The sequence below is a fragment of the Strongylocentrotus purpuratus genome, unplaced genomic scaffold, assembly GCF_000002235.5.
Source record: "Strongylocentrotus purpuratus isolate Spur 01 unplaced genomic scaffold, Spur_5.0 spur5_scaffold_11, whole genome shotgun sequence".
Taxonomy (NCBI): Eukaryota; Metazoa; Echinodermata; class Echinoidea; order Camarodonta; family Strongylocentrotidae; genus Strongylocentrotus; species Strongylocentrotus purpuratus.
Window position 1 is genome coordinate 27,003,840 of NW_022145596.1, and position 19,715 is coordinate 27,023,554.

Sequence of the window (19,715 nt, forward strand, 5' to 3'; positions counted from 1 at the left end):
CATTCCACGTGGATGTAGGGAAAACTACATACCTGGATTATCAGCTGAAAGTGCCTTGATGTACAAGGAGTACATAAAACTCTACGAGGAAGACCCCTTTTCAGAGGAAACCTTGAGTGCAGGTGAGCTCCTCATGGCAGCAATATCAGAAGAACGGAGGAAGTCTTGGCAAGATCTCATTGAGGGTGTTGATATGACGCACAACAGTAAGAGAGCTTGGTCTACCATTAAGAAAATCAGTAACGATCCCAAGAAGTCTACACCCCATTCTAATGTTACTGCAGATCAGGTTGCCCACCAACTTCTCCTGAATGGCAAATCGGCACACAAGAAACGCCATAAAAGGAATCCTTGGCCACAGGTTGACACAGAATCTATCTGGTACTTTAACAACTTGGAACTCCAGACGGCTATCGACTCCCTTAAGAATGGCAAGGCAGCTGGTCTTGATGACATACGTACAGAACAGATCAAACATTTTGGGCACAATACACAGGAATGGCTGCTCTCTCTGTTCGACAACTGCGTAACCCTCTCCCAGCTTCCTAAAATCTGGCGGAAGGCCCGTGTGATTGCTATCCTCAAGCCAGGGAAAGACCCTAACGAAGCAAAGAGCTACAGACCAATCTCCCTGTTGTGCCATCTCTTCAAGCTCTTTGAGCGCCTCACCCTGAACAGACTGGGGCCAGTCACAGAACAACACCTGATACCAGAGCAAGCAGGTTTCCGGCCTGGAAGATCGTGCACTGGCCAAGTGCTAAATCTAACCCAGCACATCAAGGATGGTTTCGAGAAGAATGAACCGACTGGAGTTGTGTTCGTCGACCTGACAGCTGCCTACGACACTGTTAACCACCGTATACTTCTCGACAAGCTCTATACCATGACAAAGGACTCCCATCTGACTAAGCTTATCCAAATGCTCCTGGAAAATAGACGCTTTTATGTTGAGCTCAACGGGAAGCGCAGCAGATGGAGGAAACAAAAGAATGGTCTACCTCAGGGCAGCGTACTTGCTCCTGTCCTATTTAATGTTTACACCAACGACCAGCCAGTGTACCCAGGGACAAGAAGCTTCATCTATGCTGATGACCTTGGCATAGCAGCCCAGAATTCCCACATAGACAAGATAGAAACCACTCTTTCATCAGCCCTAGACAACCTGACAGACTACTACAACAACAACCATCTGAAGGCTAACCCTGCCAAGACCCAGGTTAGCTTGTTCCATCTCCGCAACTACAATGCTGGGAGGAAGCTGTCCCTGAAATGGAACGATGTCTCATTGAAACACTGCGACCACCCTGTCTACCTTGGAATCACTCTTGACCGAACCCTTTCATACAAACAGCATGTTCAAAAGGTGAAGGGTAAAGTTGGGACAAGGAACAACCTACTACGGAAACTGGCAAACTCATCTTGGGGTGCCAATTCCTCCACGCTGAGGTCAACTGCTCTTGCGTTGTGTTACTCTGCAGCAGAATATGCCTGCCCTGTATGGGGAAGATCATCCCACACAAAGAAAGTTGATGCAGCACTCAACGACAGCTGCAGATGCATCACTGGCTGCCTCAAGCCCACGAATGTGGACAGCTTGCACTCCCTGGCCGGCATTGCTCCATCTGATGTCCGCAGAACAGTTGCAAGTAGGACTGAACGCAGCAGACAAGTTGAGGACACCCGCCATCCCCTTTACTCGCATCAATCGGCCCCTACCCGCCTGAAGTCAAGGAAAAGCTTCCTTCATACAGTCCAGCCACTGTCACAACCTCCTCATTCAACCAGAGTGATCTTGTGGGAAGAGAAACGTTCTGAAAACCACCACCATGAAAAGCTACCAATCCCGACCAAGGAACAGCTGCCCCCTGGCCATAGATGTGATTGGAAGACGTGGAAGTCCCTCAATAGGCTTCGCACAGGTGTGGGGCGATGTAAATACAACATGAATAAATGGGGATATACTGACGACACAGACACCAACTGCGAGTGTGGAACATCCGTGCAATCCATGTCACACCTATTAAGATGTCCACTCCTAATCGACCAATGCTGCCTGGAAGACCTGGTGGCAGCAAATGAGAAGGCTCTCCAGTGTGCCAAGGCCTGGCAGAGCATTTGAGGATCCGAAAGAAGAATACAAATTGTATATATCCTTTTCTTGAACATGATATTATTTATTTTTGGTGCTTGATAAATCTTTATAGATATTTATCACAACTATGAAATTTTAGATGGTTACCATTTCGTGTTTTTCTTCTTTTTTTTTTTTCTTCTTCTTTTTACTTTTTTTTCAGTTATGAGTTATGAGTTTTTGATCGATCGGGTGGGTGGTACATGTACGACATTACTTATTATAGGCTCTGTATAAGCTTGGCTTGTTAGAACTTAGAACTCTTGTGAGTAATGTGCCGCGGGATTCCATATCCTTAAACTGCTGGCGAACAGAGCAACAAGACCAAGCTCTGTAATTATTAGGATCTCTGTCTAGTAGTGCCGTGTTTGTGCCATCTAACTGGATCGACCAAATCAACTGATTCATAATATATGTATATGCAATATTTTTTCCCGTAACATGAGAGTAATTTTAATAGTTTCATACTATTAATTAAATGTATTGTTAACTGTAACTGTATAACTGTTTTAAATGGGGGCACGCTACAAAAGTCCTATCTCGCACCCCGGGGCAACGTGTCTGACACGGCCGGTTGTAGCAACTACTCCGAAGATCAAGATTGCAGTAATCTTGATCTAAGGAGACACGAACGAACGAAGTCATAGACTGAATTGAACATGCTTTCACAGTGCAGATAAAATTAAATTCAAGTATAAAATAACAACATGAGTATCAGGAAAAATGGAATTAAATATAATGTGTACAAGCATAATTTAAAATTGTATAGGTAGTAAAATATATACAGAATTTCGATATTGTCTCACTGTTAAAAAACAACATGATATTGCACAGTTGTTGAGGGAATTATAAGCTTGGATTTGCATAGTGAAAGTTTAACATACGTGTGAGATTGGGAAGAGCACTGTTCTGAAATCGCTTAGTTTTATTGATACTTATTGACTCTTTGTAAATTGTATTTGTTGGTTTTCTGTGGCGGTAACCATGATTTGCACAATAAATTCGTTTCTACTGCAATAGCCAGATCTTTGGTGAGTTTTCTCTTCGAGTCATAAGGGTTGGCAATTTCAGTCTTTCAAGAGCATTGTCATATGAAGTATAATTTGATCCTAATATTATCTTACAGGCTCTTTTTTGTATACTTTCCACTGTCCTACTTGTAGCTACTTGCTCCCTCTATATAGAAAACTTCCCCAATCGGTGCCTGTTGGTTCCCCCATGATCCTCTTTTTCTTATGTTAGTTGAGAGCTGAGTTAATGAGATAGCCACCTGTCAGTGACCTTGCTGTGTGGTCTAATCCCTTCTGGCCCTGTAGTATTGGAGGTCTTTAAACATCAATCTGTTTACGAGTCAAACTACCGGAAAATAGAGGTACACAGTACTCCGTAATTGGTCTTACCTACCCTATAGACACTGTCCACAAATCACATTCGGGTAGGTTATAAACTTTTAATCTGTGTAGCATAAATAATTTTCTATTCCTTTCCTTCATCAATTCAGTACCATGAGCTTTCCATTTGAGGTCGTTTTAAATTATAACACCAAGGATTTTCACAGTATTTACACAAGGTAGTGGTGTATTATATAACAAAGGTGGTTGTAGAGGCGGCTTGGAAAATGAGACGGACATCGTAGAACATTTTGATGCATTCAACTTCATATCATTGCTAGAAGTCCACTATTCAAATAGTTCAATTTGGGTAATATAGTCAATCAGTCATCTACATATTTAAAATATGACAACTAAGTATCTCTGCAGGCATCATTAATCATTATTAAAAATAAAATGGGGCCAAGTATGGTACCTTGAGGAATGCCTACACCGTTGTATTTAGATTCTGATAACTTACCTCTATACTTGACGGTTTGTTGATGAAAATCTATTACTAATGCAATTACACAAGAACGAAGATACATTTCACATAATTTAGCAATGATGATATTATGCTTAATTCGATCGAATGCTTTGGAAAAATCAGTCAGAATGAGTGTTGACAGTGACTTAGGTTTGTCAGTATTACTATACAAGGCATACAACAGCCCAGTCAGATAGTGACATGTAGACATGTTCTTTCTATTTCCAAATAAATGACTCTGCAATCTTCGCAAAATATGAAGTTAATGCAATTGGTCTTAACTCATTGATTGTAGGTGGAAAGACTTTGGAAGAGGTATGATCTCTGCATATTTCCACAATTGGGAAAAAATACCAAAGTCAAAAGATGAATTCAGAATATTAGTTATTAAGGTGTACTCAATTTAACTGCAAATTCATGAATTATGCGAACTGGTAAATCATTGGAGGTACTTGTTTTTTTTAACTTCAGTTTACACAACAATTCGTCCATGTTTTCACGAAGTGACGGTAGTGAGGAAAATCGTCACGCAAAGTGAATGCAATTTTTTTTCACTGTCACTTCGTGAAAACAGCGACGAATTGGACACTTGGTGGGTGATGGTACTGTAAATCTCCGTGTATAAGATGCACCTGTGTTTTTTTATTTATTTATTTAGTTTTGCCAACTCTGTCAGCAGCAAGCCAGGTCCGTGTTAAAAAACCCACACGGGAAGGCCTTTCATTTAACTGTGAGGTGCAGTTGAATGTGTAAGATCATTAATGTAAATAAAAAAAACAGTAGAGGACCTATTGTAGGATAAAACCTTGTGGTACGCCGTGTGTATAGAAGAAAAATTGGAGGGATTATTTTTATAAACTACATATTAAGATCTATCAGAAAGATTACTTTCTGATTTTGTTGTTCTTGTTTCTGAGTGGTGAGTCAACACACCGATTACTGAACTGGGAGACATTGCCAGGCATAGCGCCAGGTAGAGGGGCATATATCGAAACTTTAAACAAAACCTGACTTTGAGTTTTTTTTGGCGGCAAAAAAGTCCTTCTTATACACAGAGATTTACGGTAAATAAGAAGGTAGCTTACCCTTATCATGGACTTATTACGGATGGACATTCAACGTGATTCTTTCTTTGATCCAATGATAGTCGCCGCCTTCTAATTATGTGCATCTTAACGAGAACATTCAGCTGTTAACGACTGCGTAAGCATTTTCGGTCATTGCCAAAGGAGCAGTTTCCCTCTCTTGGGTTTTGTTTGGATGGTGTGCTCTGTAACAGTGTGTCTTAAATAAAAGCATCCCCAATGGGGAGTAGCAAAGTTGAAAAGCAGACGATTTTGGTGATATGAAATGTATTATTACTGATTCGCAAACTTTCGCACACACCTATGACCTTATAAAACAATTAGAAGGCCATGATCTGTATCAGCCCGGTGCGTTGTAACTCTGGAATATTATGAGGAATTAGGGGGAAACAGGATTTTAAATCACCACCAATTTAACTATAAACTCTATCTAGTATATCAACACGTTTTTCAAAATAAAATACAGTAAATGGAACAACAATTTCCGATTATAAGCCAGAACTGCACATCGATTTTCCATGATTTAGGCAAGTAATTATCTTCTGCGCATGTAGATTAACATGTGTAAAATCACTATCTTGATTCTGTCCCGGCTTTTTGGCGGTGACCATGATGAGATCAAAGTGAAGAAACATTTATGGAATGTTATTGAGACGACATTGACGGAGACAATCACACTGAATTCGTTAAGAAAACGATGAATGTCCATCCGTAATAAGTCCATGCCCTTATTAAGCTTAGGTAGGTCTGATGCTATCTGCAAAATATGATCATTTATACGATTAGCAGCTTCTTTAAAGTTATTTGGATCATCTGTAGCGAGGCCAGGAATGTTAATCAGTGCTTGGTCTTGAGGGGCATTTGTAAGTAGCTTTAAATAATCTGACGATACCAGCTCCCAGGATTCTGAGTTTTCAATTTTCAAACTCTTTTGTTATAGAAATCTTTCTGCGGCTCTTATAGCAAATATTACCTTATTTCTTAAGTGACGCCAAAGGACCTGGTTATTTACATACCAAGCTTGCTGTCTTTGCTCAATCAGAGATTTAACATTACAGTTGATCCATGGTTTATCATTTACATGCATGGAATTGTTTTTACTGGTATTAGTATTGATCAACACTTTTTTGAAGAGTACTACAAATATATCACATTTTGTAGAAGGGTCGTCGGTGCTATATACATCATCCCAGGTATGGTCTATCAACCAAGCTCCAAATGCGTCTTCTTCTTTTTCTCTGCAATTCATTAATTGTTCATCCTGCTATTCTGTGCTATTTATTTATGTGAAGTCACATGGATTGGAAAAGAAGATTTTGGGGTTATAGTTATTTAGTAAATCTACGTCTTTTCCCAGCATTCATGTGACTCACTTCAAGTCTTCAAGTTGTTTTCGTGTTTTGCATACACTGTTTCTTGATTTGGTCTTTTCCAAATAAATAATAACAACAACAACAGTAATTAATAAAATAATAGTGGTGATGCTATCGATCATCATGATTGGAAATATTTGGTATCCCTTATTCTTTCTTTCTTTCTTTCCCTCCCTCTCCTTCCCTCCCTCCCTCCCTCTCCATCCCCTCCTCTATTCCTCCCATCCACCCCTCCCTCATCTTGCAAAAGGTTGTATATCATCACATGGGCAAGGCTTTCCAACCATCTCATGATACCATTGATCTGTAACCAGATAACGATGGTGATGCTATCCATCATCTTGATAGGTGTCACGTGACCATGCAATGATAACATCTAGGTCGTGATGTAACCTTTCAAGATGGATGTACAAATGCCAAGTTACACAAGCTTGACTTCATATACATATCATACATACAAACATCGGCTGAGCAGTGAGCAAAGAACATTACTATCTTGCAAAATCAGTTTTGAGACTTATGAATTATTTTAATGACGAGATCCATTTTTTAGCTCTTCTTCATAATAGATACAAAATCATTTTTTTTGGAAGGTCACATTTAGTACAGTATCCATAATGGTGAATTATATAACAAAAGCAGGGCATCGCTTTACGAAACAGTCATAACTACAAGTTGACCGACATCCTATTGAAACATGTGGTAAATTTAATACACGTTTCATTGGGTTGTAGGTGAACTTTAAACGCTACGCAGGTTATGACAAACGTTAGGAAAACGAATTCTGAGATTTCTAATTCCAATCATAAATATCTTGATAATCAGACAGGCGATTGGCTTGTAAAAGTCATGGGATACATATATGACCTAAAGGTTTGTAATTATGATTGCAGCACGAGCTAAATCCAGGATTTTTTTTTATAATCAGAGGCAAAGTTAATTACCCAATCCGCTCTGAATTGTTCATCATCTGAACACGTGAAGAAAAAAAAGAAACTTACCACCGATTCACTCTGGCACTTGAAAACGTAGCACATGTAGTTGACGCTTGACGACTTCTCTCGACAGATAAATCCAAAGTACTCTGGTTGCTTTATGCCCTGCAGGAATCCCAATAAATAATGGGAGAATCAGAGGGAAAAAGAAGCAGGAGAAGAGAAAAAGAAAACAAAAAGCAAAAATAAATTACTGTTTTCATTGAAGAGAAATCTTTGCCAAGATAATGGTGAAGACCAGGAAATTACTATTTTGTCACTTTGCAGACAACCTTTTGTAAATGCAGGTTATTCTCTCTCAGATTTCATATTTCCTCTATCTTAAGGGCTGTGAAACATGAAAAATCAATACAAGATATAGACAAAGAAAACAGACATTAAATACGAATCCCGACCCTTCTTTTAATCATGACAATAGAATTTACTTAAGTTCCCACTTACATTTACCATTACTAAGTAAAATGAAAATAACATGAAAATAGGTAAAAATCTTTTTAGCAGACAAAGTCATAATTACTTGAAATATCAAATTATCTACTTCCAACACAGAGACACACTTTTCAAATTGATGAGAAAAAGTTTCAATTTTAACCTCACTGAAATCAATTACTGAAACATGCAAATATTGAACAAAAAATCACAAAACTTTACAGTATAATTTAAATCCTCTTTATAAAATCTCACAATAGTTCATTAAAATCCTACCAAATATCCAGCTACATGTATGATCCACAGTACACTACCTGCAGGTCCCGCAATGCATCTGAAATGCTTATGTTACTCATGCCTAGCCTTAACAACATTCGTGTGATTATTACTAGTTTCCTGAGTAGGCTGCCTCCCTTAAATCTTCCCCTCATTTCAGCCTTGATTTCTCATATAGGAAATGAGCAGACATGCTGTGCTACTGTTTAAAAATAAAATATCTGTGACTCTTTCCTGCACACCTACACATTAGCCATGTTCAGACAGGGTTTGTTAGTCGGTGTAAATTAATCCCTGCAGCAGTAAATACCTCATGTATATACTCCATTAGTTGTCCACATGCTCTTACTCGGACCAACTTGCCATGATTAAGTTAACACAACGTTCCACCGACGAAGCACCCTATAGTCCAGCTACGAAAACCCACGCTGTTTTACTGAGTTGCAATTGAAGGCGCCGATTTGTGCACATGAACTTCTCACAAATAATAGTAACAATGTTGTTTTTAAAACTAAAGATGACAGACAAATTTTCCTTGGAGTCTAAACAGAAATCTGGACATTGGTAGCTAGTTTGGTCCTAGTTTCTGAGTGGTGAGTTGACAGTGACACCCTGTGTATGACTGAGCTGGGAAATATTCGTACTCACGGTATCATGCTAGTGCTCTTTCCGGGCATGGGTGAGCGTCGGCCTGCACAGTGCCAGGTGGAGGGACATAAAACGACACTTACCAAAAAAAAAAGGGAAAAAACAAAATATGGCAGCCGTAGTTCTCAAACGTGCGAGTATTCATGTATCCGGGTACTCGTCGCAGCCTTAGTGCACACATAATTTGTTATGAAAGTTGCAGGGTTACAGTGTTATCGCCTTGCTAAGATTTGATAGTAGAGTAAGTAGACCCATTTTATTAAACAAATAATACACAGGTTTTCATTTGTGACGTTATGGGGAGTATGCTGCGCTATTCAGGTATTCACAATGGCACAAAATGCACTTGGCTGGGCCTCATGCATTTTATTGCACCATTGCGAATGCCCTTGTGCGAGGCATTGCCATAACGCACTCACACCTATGTATTATTTGGATACGTACTATCGCTACTCAGAGATGGTCCTGCAAGTCCCAATAGCAAGTCCCATTCATCCAACCATTTACAGTGTCCACTTTTAATATGTATTATTAAGCAATAGGCCTACATACTATATCTTTATATTCTACCTCTTTCGGTAGTGGAAATGGACTCCAAAATCTTCACTACCTATTAAGAAAGTAATGGAAAATGATCCTTTAAGGTACTATGTCCCATTTGCAGGTCAAAAAAAATGAAAAGGTTAAATTCCAACGGCATTTGAAAGATAATACTAATTTAGAACTTCCCTAAAAAAGTTGGGGCTTGAAAATGTCTTCAAGTGGGAAAATAACGACTATTAGTTGTCAAATCGATTTCTCTATAGAGCCAATAAGTAATAGTCTTGATTTTCAGACCCTTGTACTGAATGGTCATACGTTTTATGCTGCGCAAAGATTCAATCAGTTTAATTTTGGCCATCACAAGAAATGGGTTATTGATGTAGACAAATGCTTATGTACCCTTTACAGCTCATTTTATGTACATGTATGTTATTATCAAAGAAGAAAAAAAGCCAGTCAGTCACTCAATAGTGTCTGACAGTGAAGTCTAGCAAGTAAACATGTTTCCTTGCATAATTTGAATATTAGGACACTGCTAACATTTAAATTTCACAGATAGGACATACACGACATATTCATAATTCCGGCAAAGTTATACAGAATTTGAGGTTGGCTGCAAAAGGGATATAGTACCTTTAAATAAGGATTTTGTTTTCTCTTAGTTCTGTCTTTAATCTAAAGGTTCATTGATCATAAGTTTTTTTTTCTGATTAGTGAATAATGCGAAGGTTCATAATTCTGAAAATTAATTAATGTGAACTTTTGTAAGTATGAGAGCCCACGAAAATTCATTATTTAGAAATATGAATAATAATAACATCAGTTTCTCAAATAGCATTTAATTAACCATTAACTGGCTATATAATAAAAAGTGCCAACAGTATCAAAATATTTTTAAAAAATTACAAAGTACCCTCACATTCATACCATTTTCAAAACAAATCTCTGCATCAACTAATTACAAACTGCTATAGCTATAAAATGTAAATGGAACAAAGCAAAAGAAAAACCATACATCTATTAATAGAGTATCACATCGATCTACTTTAGTAATTACACAATACGCAGCTACAATTTATACCTCCATTCAGTTTATCTCCTCTCCATAAAGTCCAAGTTTAAGCCCACTTTACAGCCTCATGATGACCACTAAAGTCCACAAGCACTTTAACCCATCGCTATACATCCCCTACCTACAAGCCATAAAACGTGATCTCATTCAGCCACTGTGAGGGAACTAACATGATTCTCTGTCAGGAGTGTCTTGATGCATCACCCTTTATTTTAGCTTGTGTGGTAATGTGTTAATTAGAACATTTCCCCTCATACTGATAGGCTACCAGTCAACGCACTAGTCTACCTTCCTTTCAACACCATGTTGTCTGTTTAGAGCTCAAAAGACTACACCTCAGTTTTAGGGTGCGTTTTTCATGTTTTGCCACTCAAAAACAGGATTTCTATACATACATATCGAACCCCACTATACAACATGATTTGCGGGATGTCGCATTTATCAACTCGTCAAGATTCAAAATAAAGGCCTTGTCTCTGCGCAACTGCTTTGCACCATTTGACCCAGAAAGCAGAGAGTTGCTTGGAGGTCAACTAGGGCGCTCACTTTTTTATTTTTGATCTAACTACTAGTGTACTTATCTCATGTAATTATCACATTAAAAATTTCAAGTTTAAAAAGTCTGGCTAGTAAACAATGAACAATGAACGTTTGACGAGTACGCAAGCATGCATGTATATACAACAACATGACACACATTCTGCGCACGCTATTTCTCAGAATTATCCTGGGAAGGTCCGAGTTTGTATATGTGTTTCAAAACAGCTTTGCGTTTATCATCTCTCAGAAACGTGATTCTGGCTCATTCTCACATTCAATACACACTTTTTTGCGTTTCAATATACCCATATATCTAAAGACTTTTGAAAACAGGCTTGCGTTTATCACCATGCAAATTTGCCTCAAACACTTTTGAAACGCTGATTCTAGGCCAGAAAAGGGGTGATAAAAGCACCCTTAGATAATACAAGATAATGTTCTTAAATCTTCTATCTCTGAGTAGATGAATATTGTGCCCTCTCCTTAAAAGCAAATCATTTGCACCTGATCAGATTCAAAGAGTTTTACAGAACTCTATTATGTGAAATCTATGGCTCCTTAAATTGGCAACTTTCAGAGGCAAGGTTTAAGTACTGACCTTTTAAAATGACAATACCACTAAAATCCCACGATAGGCAGTATTTTTGTTACAAAAAAAAACTGCCTGACTCAAGACAACTTTCAGTCCCATTCAGAATTAGGCCTGAGTCATCTCTGGTTTTTTATAAACCGACTCCAGACGGACGTCGGTTTCTAAAAAACGAAACCGGGACCCGATGGCGACGGTCAGGATTCGGTGTGACTGACCATACCGACTCAGGCTTATTCAGAATAGAAAGCGAAAGTACCATCATTGGAGGACACTAAAGCAGAAAAAGAAGAAAGGGGCTATAGTATAGTATTAATGACTGCTTTGAGAGAAATAGTTGTTTTTATACGGTCTCGGGAAGGTTAAAATTGTGCTATTGCCCCGAGGGCATGATGTTTGGGAAAAGAAATCAGTTCTCCCTCGCACAACAAATTAGCTGAAAAAACCTGGGGAAAAAAAGAAAACAAATATTAAATTGAAAGTGTTCCAAAAATGCTTAAACATTTTGTTGTGCTTGAGTAGAAAGCAAAAATCTTTCTTCTATTTCATGCACTGAAAACAAAAACAAAAGAAATATAAAAAATAAGGAGCAAGACGGAATCCTGAAGGGAAAAAAATTACAGAGCTCTGTCAAAAAACCATAAAATACATAAATCTTTATTAAAAAACATCAAGGAAAAGCTAAAAAAGACCCCAGTAAACAATGTTTAAAATGATTTCATATACATACATGTATGGTATACATGTATGTGTATATGTTCATACATAAAATGTACTGGTAACAACACAAGAATAGCTTCCTTGAAACAGTTATGACGCGATTAGAACATTGAATACTTCCTCCACCAGAAAAAGAAAAGAAAGTAATACCAGATCTCCTTACAGGCATATTGGAAGGCCCTTTCCTGTACACACAGGTGTATACACTTTCATGATAACACCAATCATCAAATACAAGTTGATCTCAAGCAATCAAAAATCCAGATTCCAACTTTCGTCTTCCAATAATCACTGACAGTTACTTTCCATTCCACAAGAATGATCCTGAACAGAATATGATTCCAATTTGCCATACATGGACTCCCACATTTTCATATATTCTCTATTGGGATATAATGCCCAATGACCTCTATATATTAATATAAAAAGACGATAAGATACTGGTACCTTCCTTCTCGATATCCACTTAATCATAGAAAAATGGAAACTGATCCATTGTGTTGTCAGGCGGCTATCAAAAAAAAATTATGTATCATTACAAGAGAGAGATCATCATTTATGCCATTATATCTGACATGGTTTTCTTAAAGGCATTGTTTAACAATGTTAAATCTGAGATGCATGGCCCTACGTGTTATAAGTGTCTGTGATATGGTGTAATATTGAAGCCCTACAAAAATTGCGCTTCAAAATGATCATGAAGTGCCTCAAAAAAGTAAAAAAATATTTGAGTGACCGGTTTTCCTCAATAGACTGTAGTGTTACGAAATCGTTAGGAAAACGCAAAATTTGGTTTCGATTTTCAATCATAAATATCTCGATAATCAGCGGGCGATAGACTTGTAAAAGTCATGGGATTCCTGAATGACCTAAAGGTTTATGATTATGTTTGCAGCATGAGCTAAATCAAGTATTTTGTTTAAGGATCTGACATGGGGGGTGCCAGGTTATTTTGTTAGGGGGCGGATGGGCGCACCAAGCAGGGGGATGTTTGAGGGGGATGTGCCCCCCTGAGAAGTTGAAGGTTTTTTTTTTAATAGATGCATAAATGGCCTGCTTTGGTGCATAATTTTTGCCAAATTAAAAAGAAAACAGTCTTAAGTTCAACTAACAAGAACAAGAACGCAGGGGGTGTCTGAGGGGGATGTGCCCCCCTCAGATTTGAAGATTTTTTTAAATTGATGCATAAATGGCTCGATTTGGTGCATAATTTTTGCCAGATTAAAAAAAAAAACAGTCTTGAGTTCAACAAACAGGAACAAGAACAAGAACGCAGGTGGTGTCTGAGGGGGAATGTGCCCCCCTCAGAATTGAAGATTTTTATTAAATTGATGCATAAATGGCTCGATTTGGTGCATAATTTTTGCCAGATTTAAAAGAAAACAAGTCTTAAGTTCAACTAACAGGAACAAGAACGCAGGGGGTGTCTGAGGGGGGCACACTTCTGTGCCCCCCTCAGAAGTTGAAGATTTTTGTTTAAATTGATGCATAAATGACTCGATTTAAGTTCAACTAGGCCTTAAAGGAACAAGAAGGCAGGGGTGGGGGGGGGGGGTGTCACAATATTTTTCAGAAGGGTCGGTATTAGTGACTCGGTATAGATGAATTTGTCATTTCCATTGAACAATCAGCCATAAGGTTTAGAGATACAAGGCATTAATTTGATTTCTTTCAGTTGGCGAAAGGTTTTTCATCGTAAACTAATGTTTGAATTCCGGTAATGAGAATGTAATGTTGACGCGTCTAAATCTGATCGCCTGATTTGGCTTGCTTTTTCTCTCTTTTTCTTTTTTATTCTATCTCTATTTTTTCCCCTCTCACCCACCCTCCCTCACGTCATATTTTACATGTTATAGTTATCTTTCTCCTTGCCTTTCTCCTTTTCTTTTATTCTCCTTCTTTTCCTTTCTTCTCCTTCTTTTCCTTTCCTTTTCCTTTTCCTTTTTCTCTTTACCTTCCTCTTTCCCTTCTCAAAATGATAGGGAGGGCGGCCGCCCCCCCCCCCCCCCTGTGATCTGAGACAAAGTTACCGGATCCCTTTAAAACATATCTCTACATGTCTCCATTAGGCCTAAACAAAAAAGATCTTGTATTGCCATTTAAGTGCCAAAACACAAAACATGGGTTGGTCGGTTGGAAATCTTCTTCTTCTTTTTTTTTACTTCCTCTTTGGGCTGATATTTCTCAGTTTTGAATGCTTTCATACATTTTTTTTCTATAACAAAAACATTAAAAAGATTTTTTTTTTTGTTAAAGCCGACCGTAGATTTCAAGATTTTGGGGTCGGTCGCAAAGAGCGATACAACTTTTTTTAAGGCCTTATTCAGGAGGATTGAAAGGGTTAAAGGGCAAGTCCACTCAAAAAATAAATTACTTTCAATAGAAGCAATCAGACAAACCCAACAAAAAAGTTTGAGCAAAATCGAATAGTTGATAAGAAAGTTATACATTGTTAATGACATGAAAACTTTGAAAATCACTAGACAAATTGGCAACTCATTTATGAGTCTGTGACGTCATTGCCTCACTATCCACCTATTGTTTTCTTTATATTTGTAATATAAATTTCCCATTAAGGTGCCCAAACTTGTTTAAAGGGCAAATCAACCCTTGCAATTACTTGGTTTGTGCAAAAGCATAAAATAACATAAACAGAATGGCAAAAGTTTGAAATGAATCGGACCAATAGTAAGGAAGTTATGAATGTTTGAAATATGAGATCACTAAGCCTATGCGAATCTCAAATTGGTAGTTTGGCAATTGGATTGTGACGTAGGGCGTGGATAACATTTGCCGTGTATGAAAGTATCATTAATAACAGTTTTTCTTGTAAGTTCCTTCTCCCATGGGGCACTACTCAAAATATATTATAGATAGAATATCATTATATGTCCTCTAAAATAAAAAGACCCTCCTGAGCAATTAATTTTTGAAAAATTTAAATTTGAGTCATTCTATATGTTGGAACAGATGAGAAAGTAGTCTGGCACTACATTACATTGACATTACCGCTTCAGCCAATTTGAAGTGCCCACACGTATAGTGATTACAACTTTCAAAAAATTATAGCTTTCTTATATTTAGTCAGATTTAATGGTTCTCTGATTGTTCTGCTTTCTTTTACATGTAGAGTAGTTGTATATTTGGGTTAGATTTCCCTTTAACCATTCACACTACCGTAATAAATGGTGTATAAACCGCACCTTTTTGCCGCAGAAAAAAATTCAAAGTCGGGAGTGCGGTTTATACGCGGTACACCAATTTTTAATTATTTTTTAAAAGTTTTTATTTATTCCCCTCCACCTGGCGCTATGCCTGTCAATGTCTCCCAGCTCAGTAATTGGTGTGTTAAATCACCACTCAGAAACTAGAACAACACTCAGATTTGTCTGTCATCTTGGTTTGGAAGTAATCTTTCTGATAGATCTCAATATGTAGTTTATAATAATAATTCCTCCAATTTCTCTTCTATTACACGGCGTACCACAAGGTTCTATCCTAGGTCCTCTACTGTTTTTTTTAATTTACATTAATGATCTTACACATTCAGCTGTACCTCACAGTTAAATGAAAGGCCTTCCCGTGTGGGTTTTTTAACACGGACCTGGCTTGCTGCCGACAGAGTCAGCATTTAAAAAAAAAAAATTTAGGGCGAAAAAGAGGGGTGCGGTTAATACACGAGACAGTTTATACAATGTAATTACGGTAGTTACTTCATATCTAGTCTAGACCAGACGCAACCTATATCTTTAATTTATAGTGTAAATATGGGAACAGAGGAATATGGAAAGGCTTTGACAACAACAAAAAAGACAAATCAAAATATGATACCAGGTCAGTAAGCAACTCTGACACCTACAGGTGTACATGTAATATTTTTTTAGATTTCTGTTTTTTTAAGGAGACCACATCCAAAAAGTCTCAAACATAAGAAAATCAGAGGGGCCAATAACAGCAGTCAACAAGAACAACAACAACAGCACAAATCAAAGCTGGTCTTGATGTTTTAAAATGAGGCCAGATACCACCTTTTAAAGTACAAGTCCACTTCAAAAATAACTGACTTACAATAGAAGCAGAAAAATAAGACAAACTGATCAAAAAAAGTTTGAGCAAAATCGGATAACTAATAAGAAAGTTATGAATTTTTGAAAAACTATGTAAAACTATGGAACAATAGAAATCACTGTACACAAATTGCCAATTTTGTTATCAGTTTATGACGTCATGTCCTCACTATTTATCAATTGCTTTATATAGTTTAATCCCATTATTTCCCTTGTTATCCCCAAAAGAATTGACATCGCTGTTTTGCACATCGGGAAGGGTGACCGGGTACCAGCGAAAGTATTGTAGATTTTCGATAATCAAGCAATATTGCATCAACAGTTGAAGTTCGCGGATGACAGAGCAATACGAAAAACAATATTGATCTGCCATCCTGTTACTGTGCTAAAAATATTGAATACACTGATTTATTGTACCACTTGGAAGCCTTACGTGTATATAGATAATTATTATATTATATTGGCTGGGCTTGAGGGGTACATCAGAAATATTGACCAAGCTAAGATCTTATTGCCCAGAGTCGAAGACGAGGGCAATAGCCGCAATAAGGTCTAAGCGCGGTCAATATTTCTGATGTACCCCAAAAGAAGCCCTGTCAATATAATTATTATTACCTACTGTACATGTACATGTATACAAGGCATTTTTTTACAAATGATATACAACTTTGGTATCAAGCATGATTTTTACACACGTCTGTTTGCCGGTCCTTCTGATGTCAGGTTATTCAGGCAGGTATGTAATTGTGACGTAAATTGTTACCGCGCATTTGTTACACTTTAACGCCTACACAATACTGCGCATATGCACTGTAATAAAAGCGCACTGTACCTTTCCTATTGCACTTTCCTGTACCTCTCCTATCGCACTTATATATTTATCATGTATTTCATCTTTTACACAAGCTGAGCCTTGAGCATTTGACTGTGTCAAGTAGATTTGGCGCCTTATAAATCTAATGTATTAATATTATTATTAAAGAGGGCAATATGGGAAATGTTGCCCGCTCTGGTTTCGTATTCGGAGTAGCTAGCAGAATATGGCTTTTTATTTTGCAGCTAAAATGCCTTGTATAGGTAATAATATAAAATATTTCCATCTTGTATGTTAATATTATTCCTACTCTACGTTAAAACAGTCTTTGATGTGTTCACAATTGTGAGTATATTGTTTTTAAAAAGGATTTTCTACAACAACTTAGATCCTAATCCTAAAAAGGACATTAAAATTATCTTGTTTGCTCACTGGAGCTCTTTATGGACATTTTGGATGACATGAAATGAATGTTCGTTAATATGTCAAGAAGTGATGGTTTACGACTCAATTTCAAGGATGTCTAGCTACTCCAACAGTTCGTTTTCGAGTTTGCTGTGTATCCTCTGGTGGCTAAATTAAGACAATTGGACTGGCACAAGACATCCACACATTAAGCAGGAAAATTATCAGGGCTACTTTTTTCTATTTCAACTGTTCAGATGACCTTTATTGATTTTCAACATATCAAAATACCACTGTACAAAGTGCCTACTTCTCAGCACATCTGCTGGTATGAGGTCCATACCGCTAACGGTTAGACTTCATGCATTGTAAGTGTGTGCCAAACTCTGAAATTGTGATCTATTTCCATCATGATTGCCACAATTTTTATATATTTTTCAGGAATAGAGGTGTGAAATCAAAGCTTGGATTGTGATTGTTCTGGCCATGTATACTGAATTTGATAATTGCTTTTCAAAGTAAGTTTTCACAACCAAGTCTAACTTTGAGACAGTGTGAGAGTGGTTTAAATATCTATCCCAATACATATCCAGTGCAGTGCACAGTCTGTGCTTGCCCGCACGCTATCAATCTCCACTCTGCATGCCGCCTGCCGTAGCAGTGAAGCTAGGAGAGAATCATGTAGCAATTGTAACGGGGGCGATTTGGACCATTTCCTTTTTTAAAGCGCCCCAATAATCTTTATTTTTCGCCTCTTTCAGGGGCTCTTTTTGGTATAAGTTCCTTCATGTACTGGCCTGGCTCAATGTTGATATTCTTGTTAGTTTACATCAAGTGTAAAACGAATATAGGCCTACTGAAGGAGAAAAGCTAAGAAATGAATAATTCATAGAGCTGGAATACCAAATGGCAATATCCTGAAAAGTGGCATTTCTGTCAAGAGTTTAACATTCATCCTAAGAATGAAAAAGCTTTCAGAGCCTGCATGCATTGTTCAACATTGGACTAAAATCAAAAACCCTATTTGAAATGCTGTATTATTGTTCAGCGTCTTCTGACCAACCTACATGTACATGTATTTCACAACAGTACAGTAACAGGAGAGGGTTTGCATCAAAATTGACACAAGACACTTACCTGAGAACAGAAGGAGATCTCACTGAACTTCTTGGTAAGTGCAAAGGATTTCTTATCCAGACTGATCACTGTAAGTGCACTTCTCCCTATCTGGAAAACCATTGTTCGATTATGAGTACTCTCTTTGGCTGCCATCAGTTTGGCATATGAGTCTGTACGCAGGAGTGTTCCGAATGTACGCCCCGTCGTCGCAGCGGAGTCGACATCATCCTGAGACTCCGAGCCTGACAGCGGTAGGGAATTTTTTCGTGGCAATTCTGGGTCGAGTCTTGAAACCGGTGTGTCTACCAGTGGTAGAGATAACTTTCGTTGCATCTCAGGGCTAAGTCTTGAGTCGTTTGAGTTGTTGTTCTGTATGTTCTGGATAACTGATGGTAGATGGATGTCAGAGTGCGACTTTGGTATGTCTTCCTCCACAATATCAAGAGAGGATGACTTTCTCTGCGATGTATCGGATGATGAACGCTTCCTGTCATCAGAAGAGAAGTGCCGCTTCCGCCGCTGTATCATCATCTCATGCTCCTTGAACTTCTCAATGGACTCGTCGATGAAGGTGGGAGGAGCCCGTTTATGACTGACGGATATCTTGCCGCAATAGAGGACCTCGAACATGGTGGAGTTGGATTCCTTGAGGATGTCCATGGCTTCAGTGATTCCATCTGCTTTAGCTGACTGTGGGATGTTCTCCTTGTCCGATTCCCGGATGCTCGTCACAACATCATGCACCTGCAGCAATGAATAAAAGACAGTAAGAATATGATTATGACTATGACTATTGCCTCCGCATATCATCAATTATATACCTCTCTTTAGTATGTTGAATAAATCAAGTCATCTGATTGGTCGAAATTGGAGTCGTGATTTTAGCCATGCTCGCCTACCAGTCAATAGTTTTTTAAAAGATGCCTGCATACTGGTCAATAGTTTTTTTAAAGATGCCCATTGCCCCAGGTAACGAGGCCAAATAAATAAACTTTGCTGAGATCCCCATTGGTTTACGTGTAAACAGTTTCTTTGTGCGAGCACGCGCGGAT

The 19,715-nt window shown here is 38.1% G+C and overlaps 1 protein-coding gene across 5 annotated transcripts in view; it reads right to left on the minus strand.

Annotated features, from left to right (window-relative positions):
• Positions 1-19,715, minus strand: part of LOC584717 (TBC1 domain family member 1) — a 105,319-nt gene that overhangs the window by 62,017 nt on the left and 23,587 nt on the right. For 3 of the 5 annotated variants that reach the window (XM_030981048.1, XM_030981049.1, XM_030981050.1), the window contains 2 exons: positions 18,682-19,407; positions 7,448-7,546 (listed from right to left, as the gene is read on the minus strand). In XM_030981048.1, the coding sequence (XP_030836908.1) occupies positions 7,448-7,546; positions 18,682-19,407 (825 nt within the window). Of the gene's footprint in view, positions 1-7,447; positions 7,547-8,146; positions 8,166-10,418; positions 11,384-18,681; positions 19,408-19,715 lie in introns of those variants that run through there. The other 2 variants (XM_030981051.1, XM_030981052.1) reach the window with 2 other exon arrangements.